The sequence below is a fragment of the Triturus cristatus genome, chromosome 4_2 (assembly GCF_964204655.1).
Source record: "Triturus cristatus chromosome 4_2, aTriCri1.1, whole genome shotgun sequence".
In the NCBI taxonomy this organism is placed as follows: Eukaryota; Metazoa; Chordata; class Amphibia; order Caudata; family Salamandridae; genus Triturus; species Triturus cristatus.
In genome coordinates this window covers 698,831,630-698,858,917 of record NC_140586.1, presented here as the reverse complement: position 1 = coordinate 698,858,917, position 27,288 = coordinate 698,831,630, and the positions used below count along the sequence as shown (strand labels likewise).

Here is a 27,288-nt window from a genome sequence, read left to right as displayed (position 1 = left end):
CAACTATGTCCCGGCTCCACAGTTCACCTTCGCACCGGGCACAGCCATCAGTTGGGCCTCAAAAGTTCAAACCACCATAGATCAGGTCTCCCAGGTCCGATTTGGTTTCTGAAAAGAGTTTAGGGTTCAGCCAACGTTCATCTTCCAGAATCCGTCAACCAAGTCAGGATAGAGTCAGGATAAGTTCCGAGGAGCAGCGAGGGTCCGGGGAGCCCTGTGCTCACGCGACCATCTTGGATGCGTGCTAGGCTCCTCCTCGCGGCTGAAGGTTTTCAAGGAGCATTCTAGAATATAGGCACGTGACCGCCTTAACAGTCCCTGCTGCCATCATAGCATACTGGCAGGCCATCGACGTTTTAGGCTCCATCAGGCCCTCCCTCCAATGTGCCTGCATCGCCCTGGTAATCGCTGCATGTAACAGGAAGCCTCCCCTAGGCAGTTCAAACCGCTCCTGAAGAGTCTGGTAGGGCAACAGGACCCCATTTTCATAAAGGTCTCCTATCACCTGCAGACCCGCTTCTTCCCAAAATTGTAGTTGCGACCAGTCTCCCCCATGTGGCAATGCCGTCAGCATCCCCAGGGGCATCTCCGGCGCGTACGGATGTACCACCCCCGCCCGTCTCTGGGAGCGATTCCAGCAGAGTCTAAAGGTTAACTCCTCCGTGAGGAGGTCCCGGGCTTCCAGCATCTGCTGCAGGGTAATGTAAGAAAGGACGTGGCGTGGCGTTCCCCCCCTCTCGTCTGGCCTCTGGGCCGCGGAACACCCTTGCCACATTTTGGGTGAAGGCCTGCAATTGCGCCGCCAAGTAATATAGCTCAAAGTCAGGGACCGCCAGCCCGCCTTCACTCTTGGGCCGTATAAGCGTTGCGTACGCCACTCTACGCCTGCCCGTGCCCCACAGAAAAGACACCACCATCGATTTCAGCAACCGGAACGTGGAGTTGGGTATCCACACCGGAAGCGTCCTAAAAAAGTATAAGAAGCGAGGGAGTGCCACCATTTTCAGGAGGGAGATGCGGCCCGTCACTGATAACGGGAGGGTGGCCCAAAAGGCCATACTCCCCTTCAAGGCCCGCACGCCGCGGCCCACATTCCCCTCCAAAATATCTGCCATCTTATGATAAATATGTACCCCTAGATACTTCAGACAGGTGGGCTCCCAGCGGACCACTTGAGCCATCTCCGGCCTAGCCTCCCCCTGTCGCACCGGGAACAGGCACGTCTTAGCCCAGTTAACTCGTAAACCTGATACGTCCCCAAACTCCGATAGTAAGCTCTCCGCCCCAGTCAATGCTTCGCCAGCGTCTTCGAGGAATAACAAAAGGTCGTCAGCATAAAGCGAAATATACTGTCGCCCGTCTCTGCCAGCTAAGCCCCCATAATAGCGGCCCGTCCGGAACCTAGCTGCAAGGGGCTCCACTGCCAAAGCGAAGAGCAGTGGGGATAATGGGCAACCGTGCCTCGTCCCGCGCTCAACTGGATATCTCGGTGAGACCAAGGACCCCGCTCGCACTCTTGCCACTGCCGAAGTATCAGAGGGGGACAGAGTCTATACCAATCAGACGTGACGAGGGGGCACAAAGACATAATGCCCACTGATGTCGGGAGGTTCAGATGAGTCGACGGTGAACTCGTCGCTGCAGTTGTAAGGACCAAGGGACGCTGAGGTAGACCAGGAGCTGTGCATGAGCTGTCCTACGCCAGATGTCAGTGACTAGGTTGTCGGTGTCTGGCGGGGAGCAACAACAAGCCTTGGTAGCTGCAACTGGCATTGAGAACGAAGAAGGAGCAACGTTGGGACCAGCAAGGTCCAGAGGACTCACCAGCAGCAGGAGAGTCAGAGCAGCCCAAGCAAGCAGGAGAGCCCATTGAAGCAGGAGAAGACCCTCAGGAGGACCCACATGCCAAAGACACAGGATTCGCAAGAGGACCTCAAGCAGCTCACCAAGAAGGAAGGCCCACAATGCAGAGGATGCTGTGAGGACGCTGAGCTTGGAGGGAAGAGATGCTGGAACTTCTTGTAGCCTGGATCTCTGGAGTGCAAAGCCAACGAGCCTTGGCAAAAGCAAGTAGACGCAGTGCACAGGGGTTTAGTCCCAGCGTTTTCAAAGAGGGATACTGGCCTCAAAATTGCAGAGAGGACAGGTCAGGCCTTGAGGGAGTTACAGAACCACCACTGTGTTGCTGGGCCTCAGAAGTCCGTAGGATGACAGGAGCAGCAGACTGGTCAGCTTTGTCGCGGAGCCTGCAGATGCAGCGGAGTGACTCCAAGGGACATTACTTTGGGTGTCCTTGATGCCCACAGGTTTGTTGAAGAACCTGAAAGGACAGACACAGACGACGGAGTCTTGCAGAACAGAGAGACCAGGAGCTGCAGGAGGGAGTCTTCCTTGGTGCCGTCTTGGTTCCAGGAGAAGTCCAAGCGTCAAGACGGTCAAAGAGTGACGTGGTTTTAGTCTCGAGTCTTGTCCCACAACAAATCTGAGGACCCCACCCACAGGTAAGCCTTCAAGTACCCTAAGGGAAGGGTTGGAACAACTCCAGGTTCCCTCCCAGAGGAGAGGCTGTATAGAGGGGAGGATACTCCCATGTCCTTTTTCCAGTTTTGTGCCAGAGTAAGAGCCAAGGACTTCCAGAACTGGCTCAAACTGGAGTATGCAAGGAGGGCACCAAATGTGCCCGTCAAAACAGTCTGGTGGAGCTGGCAAGAGTCCCCAGCCCAATATGTTAAGTCCTGTATGGGAGGTGTTGACATCTCCCTGTGAAAGGAAACATATTGCTCTACCTTCCGCTGCTCAAGCTAGGTTCAGCAGCAGGAGGGCAGAATCATGTCTGTGGTCGACAGCAGCACTAGCTTGCTGTCAGTCCCTGAAAGGCTGTTACCGGTAGTACAGGGGAGTACCCCAGTACAAGGGATCATACTTCTAACTCCTGAATCGATGTTGGGGTATGATTCCAACATGTTTGATACCAAACATGACTGGGTTTGGTGCAGCCACTATATAGTAAGACATCTCGTAATGAGTGAGGTCCACTATATGTATTAAAATGGCTGACCGCACTTACAAAGCTTGGAGCATCGACTCGGGGGTTTGTAAGGGTGTCCTGCTTATGCAGGGACACCCTCACACTCATAACCAAGCACCCTGCCATCAGGACTGAAGAGTCTGCCATAAGGGTGAATTATAGGTTAAGTGCAGTGACCTCAGATATAAGGAAACGTATATCTGTTGTTAAAGGTGAAAGCACCAACGCACACAGGCTGCAATGGTAGGGCTGTAGTCACAGTGGGACTACAATGGGTGGAACAATACATGCTGCAGACCCCTTGTGTACCTATGCCTTGGGTACCTTAGTTTCATATACTAGGGACTTACAAGGTTACACCAGCAGCCACTTGTGGATGTACAAACAGTACTTACCATGGTCAATTTAGAGAGAAAGCACAGTGACTGGGGTCCTGGTTAGCAGGATCCCAGTGAGACTGTCAAAAACATACTGACACCAAGCAAAAATAGGGGGTAACCATGAAAGATCCTACTTTCCTGCAGGCTCTGTACCACCCTGGAAGTGACGGAATTCAGCCACATATAGGCACCACCTCAGCGCTCCGACATCCATTTCTATATTTTTCCCTTTTCACTTCCTCAGACGAATAGAGTGTAACAATGTTGGTACCAGTGTTGAACACTAACTTTCTAGATTAACTTTTTTCTTTTTTTTTTTTTAAACCAAAGAGGCTACTCCAGAGAGCAGGTATGTGGGAGGGCAGTGAGGAATCTACAGATTGATCAGAGTATCCACCAGAGAGAGTGGTACCAAAGGTGGATTGTTTTTCTGATGGATTCTTCTAACCACAAATTCATCCCCTCAGAATGGATACCAAAGCAGACCATCCCCATGAGGAATGTCTGCCAGTGGACTCAGATTAGACAGTTTTGCTCAACTGATCGCGAAGAGTGCCCTCTGCATCAGACAGGGCTGTGAAATCAATAGTGGTCTGTACACGTTTTCAATGACACCCACATTGCAGCCTGGCAGATGTCAAACACAAGGAGACGATGGATGGAGCGCTGAAACTTTTCAGACACTCACCCCCAGTCACAGATCTGGGTTGAATCAATCATCGTACTTTAGCTCACTTCGCCACCCCAGTTCAGACCCAGTTATATGCAAATCAGTCTTGATCCTGTGCCTCAGGGGAAAAGTCCAGCCTGAACTGCTTCCCAGGTCTTCCCTGGACCGGAGTGAGTGTTTCAGCACTCCGTCCATCATCTCCTTGTGTTTGCAGATGTCAAGGACAGGCACTCCAAAAGCCAATACAGCGGTAGCAGCCTTAGGCCTGGTAGAAAAGGCACTCTGACCTTATGGCGGCTGCTTCTTGGGCAGTGCGCAGCAGATCTTTATGTAAAGAACTATTCACCTTAGACAGAGCCCTTTTCTGTACAGGCTTCCCTTTCTTTACCACAGAGAACCCCACAGAGAAGATAGTCCAACCTGTGTTTTTGGTACGATCAAAATAAAACCTTAAAGCCTTTATGGAGTCCAACCAAAAGACCCTATTCTCCTGCTTCGAGGTGTGAGGATTACCAAAGAAAGCTACCAGAGTGATGGATTGCCCAACATGAAAGGGAGAAAAGAAAGCCACCTGAGTTCTCATCAACCTTGGGAAAAATTTGATTTACAGTGTTTGAACTGAAAGAGCCTGGAGTCCACTCAAGCGAAAAGCCATCATAAATGTGATGAGGAAGACAGTCTGCAAAATCAGTGGACGCGGCGAGCAACTATGAATCGACTCAAATGGCGTACACATGAGAAACATCAAGACCAAGTTATGGTCTCCACTGTGGCATCAAAAATGGATTGGTAATGAACTTGGGTGTCAAAAAGTTAATATACCTCATCACAAGTGGAGATTTCAACAAGGACAGTTGATCGAGCAAACAGATAGGCCTAAAGGACCAACAAATAACCTTTAATAGCACCAATGCAAGGTCTTCCTGAGCCAAAGCTAAACTAATTTTTATTTTATTTCTGTCTTTTAGTATAACGCACGACTCACTCTCAGAGGAGTATCTCAACTCCATGCTAAAACAGGCACGTGGGGAGTATTCTAAAACAACCAGGTTTTCAACATCATCTTAAAGTTTATAAAGTCAGGGCAGGTATGAAGATGAAGAGGGTGTTTGTTCCACTTGTATGGGGATGTGTAAGAAAAAGATTACCCCACATCTTGTAGTACGGATGAGTGGGATCCGCAAAAGTGCTTTGTTTGAGGACCTGAGCTGTCTTGAATGCCGATAGTAACTGATTTGTGAGTATAGATAGGCCCTATAGATTGCCTTGTGCGTAAGACAGCAAAGTTTGAAAACAGTGAATCTTCTTTAAATGAGAGTGGAGGAAGATCGTGCCGGCAGATAGCAGATCAGCCGAGCGGCTGTATTCTGCACTACGTGCAACTTGGTCAGCAAGGTGTTCTTTACTGCTACCAGCAGGGTGTTTCCGTAGTCCAGGCGACTAGTTATAAGAGCCTGAACAAGGGTTTTTCTCGAATTGTCTGGAAGCCAATTGAAAACTTTTTTTAAAACCCTCAATATGGCAATATAGATGCCACAGATGAAGTTGACTTGATCTTTCATTGCCAGTGATTGAGTCATTTTCATTCCAAGGGCATATGACAGCTTCTCTTGTAAGGGATTAGTCTTAAAAGTGCCACACTAGGCCACAAATTGTCCTAGCTCCTGGTATAAGGATAATGTTACTTAACCAGTAAGCATCTGTTCTTGGCATGTAGAGCTGTAGATTCACATGCTTTGCATACTCCTGCCATCTAGTGTTGCGTCCGGATGTTTGCAAGTTGTTTTTCTTCGAAGAAGTCTTTCCTAGTCACGAGGTAAGTTGACTCCTGCTTTCGGTGATAGTGCGCATGGTCATCGACTCCATTGTTAGACTGTTTTTCCGCAAGTGGATGAGAATAGAGTAATTAAGTGTAGTACAGGGATGTCCATGCATATAAATGTTTAATGAAGACCTGCAACAACTATAGGTACCCGGGGAGGCAGGTGGGCGCATGTGAATCTACAGCTCTACATGCCAAGAATAGATGATGCTTACTGAGTAAGTAACATTATCCGTTTGAGGTATGTGTGCTGTAGAAACACCTTGCTTTGCATAGACTAGAAAGCAGTATACTACCAAATCGGTGGCTAACTTGTAGATGTTGCATTTGTTTGAAATAGCGTTTTAAGTACTGCTTTGGCTACTTTAGATTGTTGACGAGCTAACACATCTACACAATAGGTAAATGTGTGTGGTATAGACCATGTCGCTGCCTTACATACGTCAACTAGAGGAATGTTACCTAGAAAGGCCACAGAAGGTCCTAATTTGCAGTGGAATGCGCTCTAGGGGGTATGGATAAAGTTCTTCTAGCTTTAGTGTAGCATGTTTGAATGCATTTAACAATTCATCTTGCAATGCCTGATTTAGAGATGGGATTGCCTTTGTGAGGCAGAACAAATGCAAGAAACAGTTGATTTGCTTTGCATAAGTCTTTTGTTCCATCTATCTAGTACAATAAAGCTCTTTTAATGTTCAGCGTTTTAAGAGAGCATTCTGCTACACAATCAGGTTGAGAAAAAAGACTGGTAACTCAACTGACTGGTTTATATGAAAAGCAGAAATTATTTTAGGAAGTAATTTAGGGTTGGTACGTAGAACTACCCTGTCTTTGAGTAGCTGGAAGAATGGTTCTTCTAAGGTCAATGCCTATAGCTAACCAACTCTCCTCAGTGATGTGATCGCAATGAGGAAACCAACCTTCCATGAGAGGAATTTCAAGAGGCACTTGTGCAATGGTTCAAAAGGTGGACCCATGAGTCTTGTGAGAACAATGTTGAGATTCCAAACTGGGGCAGGAGGAATCCTTGGTGGTATTACTCTCTTCAACCCCTCCATGAAAGCTTGGATTACTGGAACTCTGAATAGTGACAGATGTTGCCTGTTCTGCAAATACACAGCTACTGCTGCAAGGTGCAAATGAATAGATGCATAAGCTAGTCCAGTTTGCTGTAAGTGTAACAGGTAACAGATAATGTTTGCATAAAAGCATTTAAATGATAGATTTTGTTGCTATTGCAATATAAAACAAATCATTTCTACTTTGCTGCATAGCAAGCTCTGGTGGTAGGTCTTCTTGCTTCTTTTAGAATATTCATACAGTCTGGTGGTAAATTTAAATAACCAAACTATGACTTCAGGGGCCAGATTTCTAAGTTCAGTTCTTTGAGATTTGGATGTCTGATTTGTCCATGGTTCTGTGTGAGGAGACTGGAGATGAGGTGCAGCTTTTGATGTATAACTAGTGACAGCTCCAATAAGTGGTGTACCATGGCTGACAGGCCCATGTGGGATGTTTGCCTAATCTTCCGAACCAGATATGGCATGAGTGGAAGAGGTGGAAAAGCATAGGCAAGTATTCCTGACCAGTTCATCCTTAGTGCATTGCCCTTTGAAAGCGGGTGTGGGATGCTGGAGCCGAAGGTTTGGCATTTTGCGTTTTCTGCTGTGGCCAACAAGTCTATTTGTGGGAATCCGCATTGTTGAAAGTAGGGAAGGAGAACTTGGGGATGAAGTTCCCACTCATGAATTTGCTGTTTACTTCTGCTGAGAAGGTCCGCAATTTGATTGTTTACTCCAGGGAGGTGTTCTGCCAGAAGATAAATGTTGCGATGGATCGCGCAATTCCAAATGGCTTGAGCGAGTCTTGACAGTTGGAGAGTGTACCCCTCCCTGCTTTTACACAATACATTGCTGTCATGTTGTCTGTTCAGAATAGGATAATTCTGCCTCTGAGGTGAGTCTGAAAAACTTTGAGTGCTAGAAGAACTGCCAGAAGCTCTAGATTGTTAATGTGGAGACATTTGTGTTTGTTGCTCCACAGGCCTTGAATTGTGTAGTCTTGGAGATGAGCACCCCAACCCGTCAGAGATGAGTCTGTTGTGAGCACGATCTGTGGAATAGGGTTGATGAAAGGTCGTTGTTTTGACAAGTTTTGTAGGTTCCACCACTGCAGAGATTGATAGGTATGGCCGTCTACCAACACTAGATCGGTTAATCGACCCTGTGACTGATTCCACGGACGTGCCAAGCACTGTTGTAGTGGACGCATGTGAAGTCTTGCATGGGATACAATTGCGATGCAAGTTGCCATCATTCCCAGAAGTTGCATGAACATTTTAACTGGTAAGGCTTGGTTGGACTGAAACTGTAGTGGCTCCAAGGTAAGACTGCATCTGTGACGGATGCTGGTGAGATTTATGTGCATTGACCGTGAATCCTAGTTGATTTAGTAGATCTATTGTGATCTGTGTGTGTTGACAGCTCCAATAAGTGGTGTACCATGGCTGACAGGCCCATGTGGGATGTTTGCCTAATCTTCCGAACCAGATATGGCATGAGTGGAAGAGGTGGAAAAGCATAGGCAAGTATTCCTGACCAGTTCATCCTTAGTGCATTGCCCTTTGAAAGCGGGTGTGGGATGCTGGAGCCGAAGGTTTGGCATTTTGCGTTTTCTGCTGTGGCCAACAAGTCTATTTGTGTAGGCAAGTTTGATAATTGCTCACTTTGATGAGCCAGTCATCTAGATAGAGAAAGACGGGAATATGCTGTCTTCTGAGATGAGCCGCGACTACAGCCAGACATTTGGTAAATACTCTGGGCGCTGTAGTCACCCCGAAGGGAAATACTTTGAAGTGGTAATGCTGGCCTGCTATCACAAACCTGAGGTATTTGCGATGAGCCGGTTGAATTGGCACAAGAAAATACGTGTCTAAAGTCTAGATTAGACATACAATCTGCCTTCTGTAAAAGTGGAAGAACCTGTTGAAGGGTCACCATGTGAAAGTGTTGTGGCAGTATATACTGGTTTAACTCGGAGATCCAGAATAAGTCTTAGGGAACAGTCCTTTTTGTGAATGAGAAAATACAGAGAGTAAACCCCTGTGCCCTGGCACTGTGTGGGAACCGGCTTTATAGCTTGTTTCAGTAAGACATATTGCACTTCCTGTTTGAGCAAATGTTGGTGTTCTGGAGACAATTTGTGAGGTCGAAGGTGGAATGTTTAGGGGATTGCTGGTAAGCTCCAGGCAATAACCATGTTGGATAATTCCAGTCACCCATTTGTCTGTTATAGATTGGCAAATAGGGAGAAATTGTTGAAGTGTTCCCCCGACAGGTGTGAAGGAGGGAAGTGCGGGCAAGTCACTGCTTATTAGGGGAAGGGGAGTTACGGGGTGCGTTTCCCTTACCCCTACCTTTAAAGTTGTTCCCTTGAAAACCTCCATGAAAACAATCCTCTTGAAGGAGAGGACTGGTTATTACCTTTGTAGGTAGATGTACTCTGTTCTGAGGATGTGGTTTTAGACCCCCTCTGTAAAAGGAACAACAAAAGGAGCTTCTATTTGAAGGAGACTAGAGCTCTCCCATGGACTTGGCCACATCTGTGTCTCTTTTTAATTTTTTCCAATGCTTGATCTACTTCAGGACAAAAAAGATTTTTTTTGGTCACATGGTGTGTTAAGAATGGATTGTTAGACCTCGGGCTTAAACCCAGAGATCCTTAACCAAGAATGACTCCTAAGCAAAATGCTAGTGTTGACCTCTCTAGTTACAGGATCAGCAGCATCTAGAGCACACATTATGGAGGAATTATAAATTAGCTTACCCTCATTTACAAAATCCTGTGCCTTAGGCTTTATGTTCGTCTGGGAGGTATTGAAGCAATTGCTCCATCTCATCCCAGTGTGCCTTGTCATACCTGGCTAGAAGGCCTTGTGCATTTGAAATGCGCTATTGATTTGTGGCATGAGCAGCTATGCGCTTGACAGAAGCGTCTATTAATTTAGACTCCTTATCTGGTGGGGGAGCATCTCCTGATGTTTGGGAATTAGCCCGTTTACAAGCATTAGACACTACTAGTAAACCTAGTGGCAACTGGCCCTTGATAAATACTGAGTCTGTTGGTGAGGCTTTATACTTCTTGTCAACCCTAGGAGTCAAGATGCGTGCTCATACTGGGTCCTTAAAATGTTCATCAGCATGCCTCATCATGCCCTTCAGCATAGGTAGTGTTTGTGATGACCTATGTGTGGATCCTAAGGTCTCAAACAAAAAATCTTTTTCCAATGATTCTTTGTGCTGTGAGACCGGATGATATTGTGCAGCCCTGGCAATGGGTTCCTGGTGGGATACATTGTCCTCTGGAGGGGATGGCTTGGTTGGGTAAAGTTCTGGGTCATTATCTGCTGGAGGATCTATTGTACAATCCGTCCACGGATCTATTGGTAAATGTGCCCCCCCCCCCATCATCACCATCATCGTGGTGATATTGTGGAGAATCCTGAGATGTAATTCGCAAAGGATTTGAAGGTGGAGAAAGAGGCGATAAATATGGAGGATGAAAAGGACTGGTAGCAACAGATTTCTTCTTTAAAGGAATCTTGTAAGGAATATCCTCATCAGACAGTTTATGTTATTGAGGCAGCTTGGTATGAATAGGACCATTCTCAGGGTTAATATATAGTCTATTTTGCTTGGGATCCGTTTTTGATGGAAGAATGTCCAATTTCGGATCCGAAGAAGTATCTTTAGATCTCGGTGCCGACGTCTTGGGCGCCGATGCTTTTGGTGCCGGTGTGTGTTGTCCTTTCGGTACGGAAGGTTTGGCCTTTGAAGGATGCTTGGCATTCAGCATGGAGGATTTCAGATCCGAGCCGGATTTCTGTTTGGAACCAGAGGGCTTCGGTTCTGATGAGGACTTTTGTCGACTCAGTACCAAGCTTGAAGGCTTGACTGGCTGTTTCGGAGCCGAGCCTGGAGGAGGGGCATTGGAAACGTCATCTCGGTGCCGACCTTGGCTAGAAGTCAGTGTAGGTGCCGAAGCCCTATGCTTTTTGGGAGTTGAGGGGGCAAGGGATCTTTTGTACTCACATCACCTTGTCCCTGCAGTAGCTCTTCGGCGTCAAGGTCTATCGCGAGCTCCGAGTGGGAGTCCTGTGCGGAGAAGGCTTCCTCTTCTTCCGCTGCTGATGCCTCCACGTCTACTTGACCGGAATCTTCATCAAAGATGTCCGGTGTGTTTTCGATGCAGCATCTCCCGACGTCGAGCCTGACGATTGCAAAGAGTTTTCTTTGATCGAAACGATCTGCAAGAGTCACAGTCTTTTTCCTTGTGCTCTGGTGACGAGCACAAGTTACACACCCGGTGCGAATCAGTGTGCGGATCCTTCAAAGGGTTTCTGATCCATCGACAGAAGGCTGATCGGACGCGGTTAGGCCCGAAGGAGTCCACGAAGCTTTCCGATCGAAAAGTCAATTAAGTTGACCTAAGCGATACGCGGAGAAGTGGAAAATGCGTATGAAACAATACCGCTGAGGGTAAAGAGGATTGCACCTAGAGGGAAACCCAAAGAACTATTTCGAACCGGAGCGCAGCAATACACTTCCAAACCCGATGGCAGAAAAAACAACCTATCAATGGAGTTGATGACCATGCGGACCAAACACTAGATGGCAGGAGTATGCAAAGCATGTGTATCTGTACAGCACACGTGCCTTGTACATGTACTTCGTGGAAGGAAGTGTGGCGGCAAAGAGGACAACCACTCCTGCACAGGCAGATCAAACAGTCAGATGCCACTGCTTAGCCTCCATGCATGTAGGTGTAGACTGCACAGATTTAGGTAGAGGATCCTGATCTGCTGCTGTCATAGAATATCCTTACGATGTGGTAGCCTGATAGGTGGACTGGTGCCTTTAAGTCCTGGGTATTTCACTCTCCTGGCCAAATACAGAGCCACTAAGATGACTTAGGTCCAGTTGTTCCGGATCTTTTTCAGAACTTGGGACAGGAGAGACAGGGGTGAAAAGGCATGCAGGTGTCCACTGTTCCATTCCACTCTGAATACATCTTCTACCGAGTGATCCTTCGGAAAATCCCACACCTAAAATGTTCGGCAGTGCATATACTCAACAGTGGCAAAAAGTTGTAGCCAGAGTTTTCCACAATGTTGTAAGATGTCCTGTGCCACCTCAGGAAATAGATGCTGCTCGTGATCTACAAGAAGCTGTGTGTACAACATCTCCACTCTGGCATTTAGGGCCCCTGCCAGGTGGTTCACGATTAGGGAAATGCCCTGGCAATTCAACCAACCACAAGGAAAAAAAACTCCTGGCACAGGACCCGCCTCCACCTTGCTTGTTGCATTACAATATGGTGGTGGTGTTTTCCCTAAGAACTTGCACCAGCATCCCCTTGATGGCAGGAAGCCTTTAGAGCCAGATAAATGGTCCGCAACAGAAACATACTGATGTGGAGAAGTCCTTCTTTAAGAGGTCAGATTCCTCCGATCTCTATCTGCCCATAGAGAACCTCCCCAGCTCAGAAGGGACGTGTTGGCAAACACAGCCAGCTCTGGGTAGGGAATGGAGAGTAGCCTGCAGCTGAACAAAATGCATTTCAAACAGTCACCTTTACAGATCAGGGTACAGTCTCCTCCAAGACCTGTTTAACATCTACCAGATTTCCTTAATGCTGGACATAAAGGAACTTAAGATTCCATTAATATACATCACATGGTGTAGTTGGACAAGTAGGATGCAGGAACCTAGGAGGTAAAGAAGCTTCATAGCTGTTGTCACCATAATACAGAGAGAAGGCTGAAACATTGAGATCATAGCTCAAATTTCCAGAACTTGTTGCGGCACAGGGTACAGCCCTGACCCGCAATGTGTCCAGGATAGATCCAATGAATGCCTCTGCAAAGGAGTCCGGCACGACTTTGGGTCGTTGATAGTGGACCCCAATGATGTAAGCAGGTTCTCTGTAATCTATGACCGACTACAGCAAGCCCACCTACAACAGCCAGTCATAGAGGTTGGGGAAGAATGGTATCCCTGACCTCTGGAGGTGGGCAGCGACTATCGCCATCACTTTTGTGAACACCTAAGAGGTGCTGGTGAGGCCAAAGGGGAGCACAACAAACTGAAAATGCTCCTGGCGTACCGTGAACCACAGATAACGTCACTGCAAAGGCTATACAAAAATACGCTCCCTGCCGGTCCAAGAAAACCATTGCCTAGGTCCAGAGCAGACAGGATCTGGACCAGAATGACCATTTTGAATTTGTCTTCCCATAGTAAGGCATTGAAAGGCCCAAGTTCTAAATTAGGCCCAAGCCATCCATCTTTCGGAACAAGGAAATAGCAAGAGTAACAACTCTCTCCTCTTTTCAGTACCACCTCGATACCATCATTGGTGAGTAACGTTCATACCTCTCGCAGTAAAATGGACAGGTGCTCATCTGAAATTCACTCCAGCCTGGGAAGAAACTATGGATCCCGCCAATGACTGCATGGGCATGCGCCACTAAGGGCAAATGCTGGCTGCCAGACTGGAATCGATGTCCTTCAAAGGACTGGGATGGCTGCTGTATTGATTGGGATCACCATCCTTGCCTATATACCAGCCCTCTGGAATAGCCTCTAAACATTTTTAAATTGGTGGGGAAGCTGCTTAGAAGGGGTCAACAGACCCAAGCAGTGTCCTTAAAAAGCTCCAACGTAGTTCCTGCCTTTTCACTGAAACAGCATGATGAATCAAAGGGCATCTCCATGAGGGAGGCGTGTTTTGGAGACATGTTTTAGCGCCAGAAACCCCAGGGTAATCGAGCGCTCTGTAAGTGCAAATAACATAACAATCATTGTGCAACACATGCACATGTGTAGATTAAGTATAGCACCAGTACCAACTGCCCTCCCTTGGCTATCAGTAGTATCTTGACCTGCGCATACAACATACGTAGCTTCATTCTGTCTATCATGAATTGTCTGGGCCAAAGAGGTTTTAAGGGTTTTCTGGGCCTGCTGGCAAGATCTCCCTTGCCATTTCCCACAAGGCATGTATATAGTAACCCCATAAACAAACAGCATTTATTGACCACAAGGCTACAATGGTGGAGGATAATATACGCTTGCCAAAAGCAATAATTCTCTTGGTTTCACTATCTGCAGGAGTGGTTGGGAATGAATTGTGATTTACTTTATTTGCTGAGGCCTGTGCAACAACGCTCACTGGGGATGTATGTTTATTAAGACAATCAGGACTACCAGGAGCTGGTCTGTGGAGCCTGGTTACTTGCCTATTCACAGACAGACAGGAACAGGGTTTTGACCAAGATGCCATCAAACTATCAGATGCCTGCCTCACTAAAAGGGGGCAAGAACTCAGAAGTAGTTGTAACAGACTGAAATCTGTCATGATGTTAGTTTTGGTCTCAACTGAAGGCAGTTGTAAATCTGGTGCCTCAGTTGTCGTCTGGCCCACTGTTGCAAATTAGGACCTTTTTCCAGTGATGGAACCAGTGAAGAGTGAAACCCTACCTCAGATGAGATGTCAATCCCATTGACATCCTGCAAATCCATGTAGCAGGATCATCCATGTAGTGAGGAGGCCAACAGCCTTCCCATCACCACCACCATCCATATGATGGGGTGCCACTTGCTCTAGTATATGCAAAAAGAATATGGCGCCTCTGCTGATGTACATGACATAGGCACCGGGTCAGAATAAGGGTGTGTAGGAAAGTGCACTTTTTGACATGGTCATCACCACGTTTTGCCCTAGTACTGATGCTTTTTGCCAGAAAGTGTACTGGGTCCCTGCTGACGAGGCCCCCAGTGCCAGCGCTCTCTCTCCTAAAACAGGATAAATGTCTAATTCTAACCGAACTGGCAAGGAATTTATCACCTCTAAGTCCTTAGTACATGGTACCCCTGGGTTGCAGAATGTATTATGCCACCCAAAGGGACCCACACAAAAACTGAATGCAGACAACCATTGCAAGATATGCGAGATGATGAAAACACAACATGAGACACTCCCTGTGTTCCATGCCAAGGTACACTACTTATACTATATGTAAGTCACCCCTACAGCAGGCCTTAGAGCCCTAAACAAGGGTGAAGTACATTATATGTGAGGGCATATCTGCATTAGCAGATAGACCCCTGTGATGTCTAGATCCATTGCTAGATATTGCAAGTGATTAGGCAGCCATTTAAGGACATGTACTGGGCACTGGTCATTACGAGTTACCATGCTACATGATGGCTGCACTGAAACCAATGGTGTTTGGGATCAAATACCTTGTCAAATACCTTGTCTTAAGTCTGTTCAGATGCCAGTACAAAATTTATGATGACATGCACCCAGAGGGTACCTTAAAGGTGCCCCCTGAAAATCTACTACTCATCTAGTGTGCTGGCTGACTGGTATCACCCTGCCTGCTACCACAGACGAGTTTCTGAACCCCTGTAGGTGAGGGGGCGCGCTCTCAAGAGGTCAGAAACAAAGCATGCTCCAGCGGAATGTGATCGCACCTTCTCCAGCAAGAGCGCTAATGAATTAGCATGTCAAGGCAAGAGGTTTCCAAGCCTCAGCCGCCCTTGATATGTGACAACTGCTTCCCCCTTCGACACATGGTGAATGCAACCCCCTGCCCTGGGGACCATTTGGCACCAGATGAGGCAGGAAATTAGTTAGTAAGAAGGCGTGTCATACTTTTAGGCTAGGTACATAGTTAAGGTGGGCAGCCTGAAGTGGACAGCCAAGGAAGGGTTTCACCATTTTTAATTTGGTGAAACTAGGAACTCTGGGTCAGGATTATGTCTACTCTCCACATGAAGTGGTCATATAAAGGGGTCCAGTCACCCTAGAGGTAAGTAGCCCATTTGCTACTACCCTACACTCCCCTAAACACCCCTAAATTTAGGATTTTGGGGTCCCCCATGACACCAGGAACTCAGATTTGTCTACTGGGAACTGAAGTAAGGAAAAAGAAGAGCCGAAGTTGTGAGAAAAGAGGTACTGCACCAAGTTTGGCACCAAACCCTGCCTGGCTGCTTCCAGTGCAACAATCACAAAGACCGACTTGTCCAGAAGCTGAACAGCCTCCCCAAACCCTTGGAGGACTGTTTTCACCTTCAACAACCAAGCAGCATTCCCTGTTGGTGGATAAGCCATCCCCTTGCATCTGCAGGCTCCGACTGCATTGACTCTGTACTTCTCCTTGCTGGCCATGGGGCCCACCGAGGGAGCAACTCACCAGGAAGAGCTAGGAGATCAGCCCCATCGCTCTCACCAAGTCTTGAGTCGCTGACCCCACTCGGAGTCTCTCCACACCAATACCCTGGGTACCAGAGGTCTAGCAAGTACCAAAGCTTTTTGCGTGTCGAGTCTGAACACAACCGACGCCGACCTGCCATGAAGGGACTTCAGGATCCACAAGTTCTTCATCGAGAGTCGCCCTGCTGGCCTGTTTTCTCTCTCCCTCTAAGTCGGTAAGTGAGAGCCTCTAACTGCAGTGACCCGCTGGACAAAACACCTCTGCACCCCAGCCCCCCCAGCCTGGGTTCACGTAAACCAGCTGTGTCCCTGTACTCTAGAGACCTCAAGAGCCGAGCCCCTCTTTGGGGTCTGCCGGACTTGCCCCCAAGTCCCCACTTGCAGCCTTTCTTTTACAGGTACTTCTTCCATATTTTTTTAACAAGCAAAGCACAAGGTTACCAACGCGACTAGCACCTCTGCACCGGACACACACCAGGGTAGCTACAATCAAACTGCTGGTGGTTTCTTGGGCCTTGGTCCCTAAACACCTTACGTCCTAGAAGGCACCCTCCACAAACGTTTGCAAAATTATTTATGCAGAGTATGTTTCTCCCATAGGATAACATTACCGCATTTGAGGCTCATACCTCAGAACTGTTATTTTCTATTTCTACAAAATTCTATAGGTCCGAAAGTACTTACCTGATTCCAATGATCTTGGTGTCTTAAATTATATAAAAATCTGTGTTCTTTTTCTAAATTGTTTTCAAATTTCTTCATGAGTGAGTGAGTGTCTCATTTATCAACTCTTTCTGCACAAAAAATGCTTAACACTACCCTCTGAAAAGCCTAAGGTGCTCGACCACACTTCAAAAATAGAGCGTTTAGGATTATTAATTTAAGTCCTGTAAACCAACAAGGGTCATCTGTATTGTTTGTATGGTGTGCCCTTACATTGGCACTACCACATAAACACCAATATTTTCTACAGGGTACATGACAACTGCTTGTGCTTTTGTAGCACCACAGTAGAGCCAAAGTATTGGTTCAGTATCAGTACTGGACCCTCTCGAGGTCAGTGACATTGATACCGCTGCAGGTCTTGGAGCTCAAGTAGACGTCTGAAGTGGAGGCGATACAGGTCCCTTAACAGGGTCGAATGCTGCTGATAATGATGGATCCTCAGTGGTAACCTGACTGGGGACCCTTGCAGTTCCTTGGGGAGTGAAGGCACACCAGAGGGAGTGAGAAGCGCACAATAAATATGCAGGATGGCCACCTTAAAGACTCCAATCTTCTGCAAACTTGGTAAGGGAAAATTGGATTGGGATCAGTTGAGGAATCAGCTCCACGACTGTAGACCGAGGGTGTACCACTGACGTTATGATGCTCTTGCATGTTCACCTTAGGACCAGAGTGTTTGCATGGTGTCAAGTGGTACTTCCTTTTTGCTTAAGACTTTGATTTCGACTTACCGGAGGACTTCAAGCACAAAGTTCACCATTTGCAGGCAGAGCCTTGGGGAATGGGACAGAGACTGCAGCCGCTACTACGACTTGGAGAGGGAGCACAACTTATGTAAAGATTCTAACTTCTTCTTGATTTCAGAAAAAACATAACGCTTACCCTCCTGGTCTATCTTTGGGTGCAATTAGGGCACATGTAACATACAACTAGTCGTGGCCTGAGCCCAGATACTAGAGGCAGACCTCATGCGAGTCTGTGTCCAAAATCTGTTTTCTGCAATTGCGGCATAGTTTGAAACCTGGTATTTTGGGTGGGGGCACCATTCCCCCGTGCACTGGATTTTGTTTTAGGGGTCATTGAAAACCAACAAGATTTGAATCTGAGGTCCGGATCCATGTTGGAAGGCCATGAAAGAAAGGAGCCGACATTAATGTGCAGGGGTGGTGCTTATATGTGGCTCTGCTATCACAGGTGGTACAAAGGCAACACAGAGGTTCACTGCTGCACCTAGTGCCGTGCAGGGGCAGTGCCGAAGAAATATTTCAGGTTTCACTGACACCTGGGAAGAATTCTAAGGTGAAGGCTCTGCAGGCAGAAGTATCCATAAGAATGATCTAGCAAAACAGATCAGTTGCTTCCGGTGTCAATCCTAGGACAAAGACATGAGCCAAGCAAATCTTAAGGAAAATCAAACAGTCCGTTAAATGAGCATTAAAGCTGAACTTGCATGTGTGCTGGTATGAAACACCACTGACATGATTAACTTGAAACTAAATTTATACCATCAGTGGAACTGTGTCACCTGCCAGGCTAGTATATGTAATACTAGACCTTTGTTTTCATAGAAGATAATGGGTTGTGAGGAGTACGACACCAGATATTACACTGAAATCTAAATTCAATTAATCTGATCATACAACTACAAGACATCCCATAAGACATAACTGATATACGATTACCTTCTTTCTTTAATAAAGGAGTAATAATGCCCGGCATGTGCCTGACCACTGTGCACGATTACTCCAACAAGTTCGTAATTTTCTGTTGGTGCAACTTTTTTACGCGGAGATCCACCCACATCAGTATTTTTCCCAATGTCACCAGCTTCAGACGATGAATCCTGACGGGCCATGCCTAATACTGTGTAAGGCTCCATATTTAGCATCCATGGGAACTATAACAAAGTGAAGATAATAATCACATTAAGATTATTATTGTGGCAGTTTTTATATTAATACACATCTTATTGTCACTACCCATTCATTTTCGCGAAATCAGAAAATAGTAGACGAGCATGCAATGCAGATGGAAAGATAACTAGAACCTCATATTTATGTTCACATAATCAATATAAACCACTATTTGTGGCACACTTTCATGAGATAAATACATTCTCAAATTCTGTCCCAGACTACAATACTAACTTGAAGGGTTTTATCTTCCTAACACACAATGTATAATATGAATATATGACATACTATGCATGCCTTTTATGTTATTTATTCTTGATATAGCGCACAACTCACTCACAAAGGAGTATCTTGATGCTTGGCTGCTCAGAAACTAATGCACTTTATAACATCCACGTTTTTAACATCTAAAAATGTGTGAAATTGGAGCAGGTGCAGATATGAAAAGGGAGTTCGTTCCAATTAAAATAGGCCAAACATGAAAAGGATCAACCACCAAATCTGAAGGTGCGTATGTGTGGGATCTGCAAGAAAGCTTTATCTGTGGACCTTTACTGTCTCAAAGGCTGATAATGGTGGAGTCTCGAATGAAGACAGACAGGAAGGGCCTTATTTAAAGCCTTCTGCGTCAGGCAGTATAGCTTGAAAAGAACAAGTTACTTGCCTTCGGTAACGCTTTTTCTGGTGGATACAGAATCTGCCTGTGGATTTCTCACCTTACGAATATCCCCTGCACCAGCATTCGTCGGAATTTTTTTGCAGCTCTCCACGCCGACGAAGTCGTCACAATGCCACGGCTCCGCGTGACGTCACTGGAGCCATAAGAGGGCCACGTCGGAGTGATGACGTCAGTTCCACCCATTTTTTCCGTGCCACCGAGGCGAAACGGGCGGACCGACCATATAGAAAATCCATATATAGTACACAGTATTCACACAAATACACAAGTGAAAAAGGAAAGCAAAATAAAGCAAACATTTCCTTTAAGCCTACAGAAAGGCAAAACAGAGGCAATGCAGAATGACAATATGAAACAACATATTAACGAATACCTCTTTTAAGGTATAAATGGGTGGACAACGGGGAGGCGGGTGGGTCAGTGAGGAATCCACAGGCAGATACTGTATCCACCAGAAAACACGTTACCAAAGGTAAGTAACTTGTTCTTCTGATGGATACATCTGCCTGTGGATTCCTCACCTTATGAATAGAATCCCACAGCAGTCCCACTCTTCTATACCAAAAAGTTCTGCAAAACAGAGCGCGCAAAATGTCTGTCCCTCCTCACTTCGGAATCTAAGCAGTAATGCTTCGTGAAAGTGTGGAGGGAGGCCCAAGTTGCTGCTTTACAAATGTCCAGCACAGGAACACCTCTGGACAAAGCAGAAGTAGACGATTTAGCCCTGGTGGAATGAGCTCTAATACCTTCAGGTGCTCCTTATCAGCCAGAGTTTAACAGATCCTGATGCACAAGATGATCCACCTGGATAAAGAGCGCTTGTGCACCGCCTTGCCCTTCATCCGTCCAACACAGCCCACAAGTCCTTTGTTCTATCAAGATAGAAACTAATCGCCCTCTTAGGGTCCAAACGGTGTAGCCTTTCCTTCTCCTTGGAAGGGTGAGGGGGAGGATAGAAAGTAAGAAGAGTAATGGACTGTCCTAGATGGGAGGGAATTACCACCTTAGGCAGAAAAGCAGCCCTGGTCCTCAGTACCATCTTTTCAGCATGTATGGTCAAAAACTGAGGCTTTGAACTCAAAGCCTGAAGCTCACTCACCTTCCTAGCCGAAGTGATAGCCACCAGAAAGACCGTTTTTAAAGTCAGCAGTCGCAAAGGACAGCTATGCATAGGTTCAAACGTGGAACCCATTAAAAAAGTTAACACTACATTCAAATCCCACTGGAGCATAATAAAAGGAGTGGGTGGGAACATGTTAGTAAGTCCCTTAACGAACCTTAAAACTATTGGAGACTTAAAAAGTGAAGGCTCATCAGGCAAACAAAAATGCCGATAAAGCCGACAAATATCCTTTAACATTGGCCACAGCAAAACCTTGCTGGGCCAAAAGAAGCTAAAAACAAAGAACAGCAGAAAGATGAGCTTTCAAGGGATCAACAGACTTCTCTCCACACCATTAACAAATTTGGACCACCTGTAGGAGTAGATAGACTTGGTGGAGTGTCGCCTGGCAGATAATATAACATCCACCGCGTCAGGCGGGAGAGAAAAAGACTTCAGGTTGCCCCGTTCAATCTCCAGGCATGAAGGTGCAGACTCTGGAGGTGGGGGTGTAGAAACTGCCCCGACTGCGAGAGGAGATCTACCCTGAGAGGGAGACGGAGCGGAGGGTGCGATGAGAGGTGAAGAAGATCTGTGTACCACACCCTTCTTGGCCAATCCGGGGCGATCAATATGACTTGGGCCCGGTCTTGGCGAATCTTCCTCAGAACCCGAGGAATCAAGGGTATGGGAGGAAACGCGTAAAGGAGTTGTGAACTCCAACTTAACTGAAACGCGTCCCCCAACGCCTCCTGCATCGGAAACTGGAGACTGCTGAATGACAGGCAGTGCGCGTTCGAGAGTGGCAAACAGGTCCACCCGAAGAGTTCCCCACGTCCGAAAGATGTGTTGAACTACCTATGGATGAAGCCTCCACTCGTGGTCGGCGGCGAACTACAGACTGAGACTGTCCGCATGTACATTCAGCACCCCAGCCAGATGATTTGCTATAAAGCAAATCCGATGGTCCTGAGCCCAGTCCCAAAGCCGCAACACCTTCCTGCAGAGACGGTACGACCCTACTCCTCCCTGCTAGTTGACATACCACATCGCGGCAGTGTTGTCTGTTAGGACTTGAATCGACAGACCGGGAAGGGAGAAAGGCCTTCAGTGCTAAACTTATCGCCCGCAATTCTAGAAGATTGATATGAGACAATCTTTCCTCTGGAGACCCTTGATCTCCAGATCCCCCAGATGAGCACCCCACCCTAGGGTAGATGCATCCGCTATCACTGTGGCCACCGATGGAAGATGATTAAAGGGCTTTCCTTGAGACAGATTACCCTCCACACTCCACCAAGACAGATCCACTGCAGCTTCTCTGGAGCTCCTGACAGACTCCCTGAGATCTCCGTTGTGCTGATACCACTGCCTGCGGAGGCACCACTGGAGCGCCCTCTTTTGCCAGCGTGCATGGTTGACCAATAGAATGCAGGGGCCGAACTGACCGAGCAGGCGAAGGACCTTCAGAACCGGAACAACCGCTCCATTGTAAAACAAGGAAATTATTTCCTGAATGTCGAGAATCCTTTGTGGAGGAGGAAAAGCTCGACACAGTGGTATCCAGTACCGCCCCTATGAACAGGTTGCGCTGAGAGGGCACCAGGTGAGATTTGGGCACATTGATTGAAAAACCCAAGTTGAATAACAGATGAGATGTTACCTGCAGATGATGTTGCCCCATCTCTGGCGACTCTACTTTCAGTAGCCAGTCGTCCAGGTAGGGGGAAACCGGAATCCCCGACCTCCTGAGATGGGCAGCCGCCACCTCCATCACCTTGGTGAAGACTTGAGGTGCCGTAGTAAGACCAAACGGGAGGACCGCAAACTGGTAGTGTTGCGACCCAACCGTAAAACGGAGATACTTCCTGTGCGACTTTAGGATTGGGATGTGGAAATACGCATCCTGCAAGTCGATCAACACCATCCAGTCTTCTTGCTGCAACGCCTGAAGAACCTGAGCAAGGGTCAGCATCTTGAATTTCTCCTGCTTCAGGAAAAAGTTCAAGACTCTGAGGTCCAGGATCGGACGCAATCTGCCGTCCTTTTTGATAATCAGGAAATACCGGGAGTAGCATCCTGGACCCCTTTCCTGCTCTAGAACCACCTCTATCGCACCTTTTTGCAGCAATGCAAGAACCTCCTTCTGCAGAAGAAGCAGATGGTCCTCTGAACAAAAACCTTGGCAAGAAGGGTAAGGGGGAGGAAATGTCCGAAATGGAAGGGCGCATCCATTCTCCACAAGGTTTAAAACCCAAAGGTCCGTTGTGACCAATTTCCAACCTTGCAGAAAAGTGAGACACCCGACCCCCAACAGGCCCCACATGATCCAGGATGGGGGATCTAGGGCTGCTTCCCTTTAGCATCATTGGGAGCAGAGGAGGTTGAGGAGGAGGAGAGATTGCAGCTAGAACCGCGTCGTCCCTTTTGTCTTCCTCTATAGGACTTGGAGTGGATTTTGCTGTTGCTGCTGCTGAGGTTGACGGAAGGTGCAAAAGAAAGACCTTACAAAACCCCTATACTTTCTGAAACCAAAACCCTTCGACTGGGTCAGCAGTCCCAAGGATTTCGCAGTCGCCCTACTATCCTTAAACCTCTAAGGCAGAATCCGCTTTTTCTCCAAAAAGCTTTGTCTCATCAAGGGGCAAGTCAACAAGAGTGGCCTTAACATCAGGTGAAAATCCAGAAGAGCGGAGCCAAGCCTGTCTTCTTGTGGCTATGGAAGAACCCATAACTCTGGCAACAGAATCCGCCGTACCCAAGCCTGACTGGATTACCTGTCTAGCTGCAGCCGGAGAGTCTGAAAGAACTTCCATAAAGCAACCCTTCTCTTCATCAGGCAATTTGGGGGCCAATTGCTTTACAGAGTCCATTAAAGCGTGAATGTAGCGGCCCAACAAACAAGTGGCATTAGTTGACTTCAGTACCATACTAGCCAAAGAGAAAACCTTTTTAGCTGACTGTTCCATTTTCTTTGAGTCTCTGTCAGCTGGTGCTTGTGGAAATGCTCCCGAAGATTGTTTGGAGCAGGACGCTTGCACTACCAAACTCTCTGGAGATGGATGTGAAGAAAGGAAGCTCGGATCCCCTGGAGCTACTCTACATCTTCTAGCCACAGCCCTTGAAACAACAGGCGAAGAAAGTGGCTTGCGCCAAATGTCCATGATAGGATCCAGGATGGCCTCATTAAAAGGCAACAGAGGCTCAACAATCGAGGAAGGCGAACGTAGAACCTCCATCAATAAGTTTGGCTTATATTCAGCAGAAGGCAACTGCAAATCTAAAAGCTCCGCAGCCTTCTTTATTACCAAATGGTAAGAAGTCAGCTCTTGAGGCGGAGAAGACCTCGAAGAAGGAAGTTGCCTCCTGAATTCCTTCGAACTCATCCATTGATTCATTTAATTCACCATCCTCCACTTCATCTGTACGATACTGCTCTTCTTCTATAAGACTCTGAGACTCTCTCCGTGAAGGAATCCATGGACACGGAGGCGCCGTTAGTGGAGTCGGTGGCGCAACACGTGTCGCAGCTGGCGCCGGGGCCGGCGTCGAGGGAGGCTCCGACGAAGGCACACGATCCACATGAGGCCGGGAGGAAGGCTCTCCAGACGGCGCCGGAAACTGCCATGACGGCGCCATCGGCATGAAGGGCATAAATGGTGCCTGAGCATAGTGTTGTGGCACGCCCAAATTAAATGCCAGCGGACCCACGGGACCTGAAGGTGCTCCGGATGAGAATGCTGCTCTATGAAATACTCCATACATGGCATTTAAAAAATGCGACGGATCCGCCCCTGGAGCCGGGAATTGCGGGTACGGATTTGATCCTGTATCCAGCTGGGGAGTAACCGGTGCCGGAGCCGACGGATCAAATAATGAATCCACTGGTTTACCTTCAGGCACAGGAGAGAGTTCAGTATTATGATCCGGCCCGGCGTCGGAAGCTGGTGAATCCCTCAGCGCCGGAGACTGCGCCGGAGTAACCTTAGGCGAAGGAGACTTCTCTGGAGTGACACGAGGAGAAGGTGAAGGCGAAACAAAGTCCTTACAGCGACGTGGAGGTGAAGGAGACTTCGAAGCCCTACCCTTCGTCGATCGGCGCAGAGACTCATGCTTCCTCTTTTTCTTATGCTTTCTCGACCACGACGAGTGCGAAGTAGACGACTCCGGCTTAGACTTCTCGCTTGTGACCTCTACCTTCCTTCTTTGCCTTGGCTATAAACAGCTTCGCTTCCCGTTCCTTAAGTGCCTTTGGATTCATTTTCCTGCAACAGGAACAGTCCTCTACGTCGTGATCCGACGACAGACACCATAAGCAATCTTCATGTGGGTCAGTGATGGACATGTGACGCCCACATCCCCTACATGGCTTAAAACCTGACTTCCTCGACGAAGACATGAGTTATTTTAAAAACAGTAACTCACAAGTTAACAACAAAATAACTCTTCAACCAAGGAGAGTGCAAGAAAACAGTTACGCGTCGACGGCACGGGAACTGACGTCATCACGCGGACGTGGCTCTCTTATGGCTTCGGTGATGTCATACGGAGTCGCGAGCGGAGCCGTGGAATTATGACGTCCACGTAGGCGTGGAGAGCTAGGAAAAATTCCGTGGTTCACAAGGTGAGGAATCCACAGGCAGATGTATCCATCAGAAAAATAAAAGCAATGTCAAGAACAGTTATAAGACAGGATGGAATTCTTCACCCCTAAGAAAGGGAGTGAAGAAAAACAGATAACCAAAAGAGGCAATTTCACGATGGAAACAAATCTATAAGGTTTCTGGCAATAATAATAATACTAAGAGCTGTGTTACTAGATCCTAGCGATTAGCAAAGGCATTTCCTGAAGGAAAGGAGAACAACCCATCTGTCACTATAGATGTATTTGGACAAAGTGTAGCATCCACAACAGAGTATGTATGTATGTGTGTATGTATATATATTCACATATCATAAATACATAGATATATACATTAAAAGAAAATACACATATGCATACTGGTTTAAAAAAAACAACTTGCAACACTCCTGGTCCCACACCACACTAAGGAGTATGCCAAGCATAGCATCGACAGTACACATGCTTCGAATATGTATTCATAAGTGTATTACCAGATACTCATACTGACCAAACCATTCACAGAATCATTCTGGCCAAAGGATACCAGCAGAAAAGCGGACATATAAAAATGTGATCACTTTCAGTATGAAAGACCGAGAAAGGGAACAAAAGTTGGGGCTCAAGAAACCCAAGATACTGGAACAAGTAAGACAGAATATTTCCTTTTTGTTTTTTAAACGGAGAGAGAGAGAGCGTAGAAGAAGGGGCACATGAAGGTGTAGTCCCAATACAGGTACAGCTCTGCTTACAACAGGAACCAACGGCACCTGTGAGACAAGACAATATAATGAACACAGCAGCACATATATATAAAAAATATATATGTATATATGTTTAACATAACAATGATTGTCTCTGAAGAGAGACTGCTAAAGACAACCTCTGGCCAGACGCCATCAACAGTGGGATCTGAACCCCTGCATAGGAAATGCCTGTGAAACCCAGAGCACAAGACATTGTCTACGACCAACCACTTCTAGCCTAGGTCTCATTGCCAAAAGGGGGAGGCATGCATGAATCGGCACTAAAAACGGAAAGGCGAAAGACATGAGCACCTCCTTACTGAAAATATTGTGGAATAGACAACACTACAAAAAACAAGCACAGCCAAACGTCTAGGGTGCAGGTTGAGCCAGTAGTAACCCCTTTGTCTGTCAATATATACCGTACCAGAACTGAAAGCATGGACGGATATTGTTTGGGGGTGGAAGAAAATAAACCTGCTCACAAGAAGCACTGACTTTATACAACGGGAGAAATCACAGCTAAAGAGCTTGAATGGTATTCACTCGCCTACAAGAAGCCAGCAGTGGTGGAATTCGAACAATGCCCTGAAGAAATGTGTCATCAGAGGCAGGAACCATTACTACTGAGCTATTGTACCTTGTAAGCAAAACGTATTCAGCAAATGCAAAAATGTAAACTCTAAAACAGAGCAATGTACGCCTTGCGTACTTCTCCAGTTGCGAAATCCCACAAACAACAGTAAAACATAGCGCACAAAAACCACTGTAGAGGCAAAACTTATAGATGCGTGAAAAATTCAACAGGACCTTCTGGAGGGTATTGCAGGAAGACAATAGCCCAAGGAGAACACAGCTGGATCCTCAGCAAGGCAATATACAACCCAGGAAGAACTATTGATGTGGCCCTCTAGAGTAGCTATACAAAATCAAACTAATACCCCACATAGAGTATTTCACACCCCCATAAGGAGGGAGGTGGATCAACTCTTGAGACTAGCTCTTAGGCAGAGAATATGGAAAACAAAGGCAGACCAGCTGTCCAAGTAATCTGGGAATTATAAGTCTCAAACCCAGAGACTAATTGTGTTATACTAGAGAATAGTAGTGCAAATACTGCAACACTATGACTCCAATAAATGCAAAAGGACCACTGCAAAACTAATTAACCAGAGTAAATTCTAATTATGAATTACCAGCCATGAGGCGCTGGACTGCAGAATCAGCGTGGCTATCATAAAGGGTGATCCCATCAAGGGGCAAGACCTTAAGACTCTCCCGAACATTGTCAGGAAAACTGCTATCACGTAACCAAGC

At 46.9% G+C, this 27,288-nt stretch overlaps 1 protein-coding gene across 4 annotated transcripts in view; it reads right to left on the bottom strand.

Annotated features, from left to right (window-relative positions):
* USP24 (ubiquitin specific peptidase 24) overlaps positions 1 to 27,288 on the bottom strand; it is a 2,082,369-nt gene that overhangs the window by 826,883 nt on the left and 1,228,198 nt on the right. For all 4 annotated transcript variants that reach the window (XM_085602520.1, XM_085602518.1, XM_085602517.1 and 1 more), the window contains exon 48: positions 18,593 to 18,807. In XM_085602520.1, coding sequence (XP_085458646.1) covers positions 18,593 to 18,807 — 215 coding nt within the window. The remainder of the gene's footprint in view (positions 1 to 18,592; positions 18,808 to 27,288) is intronic.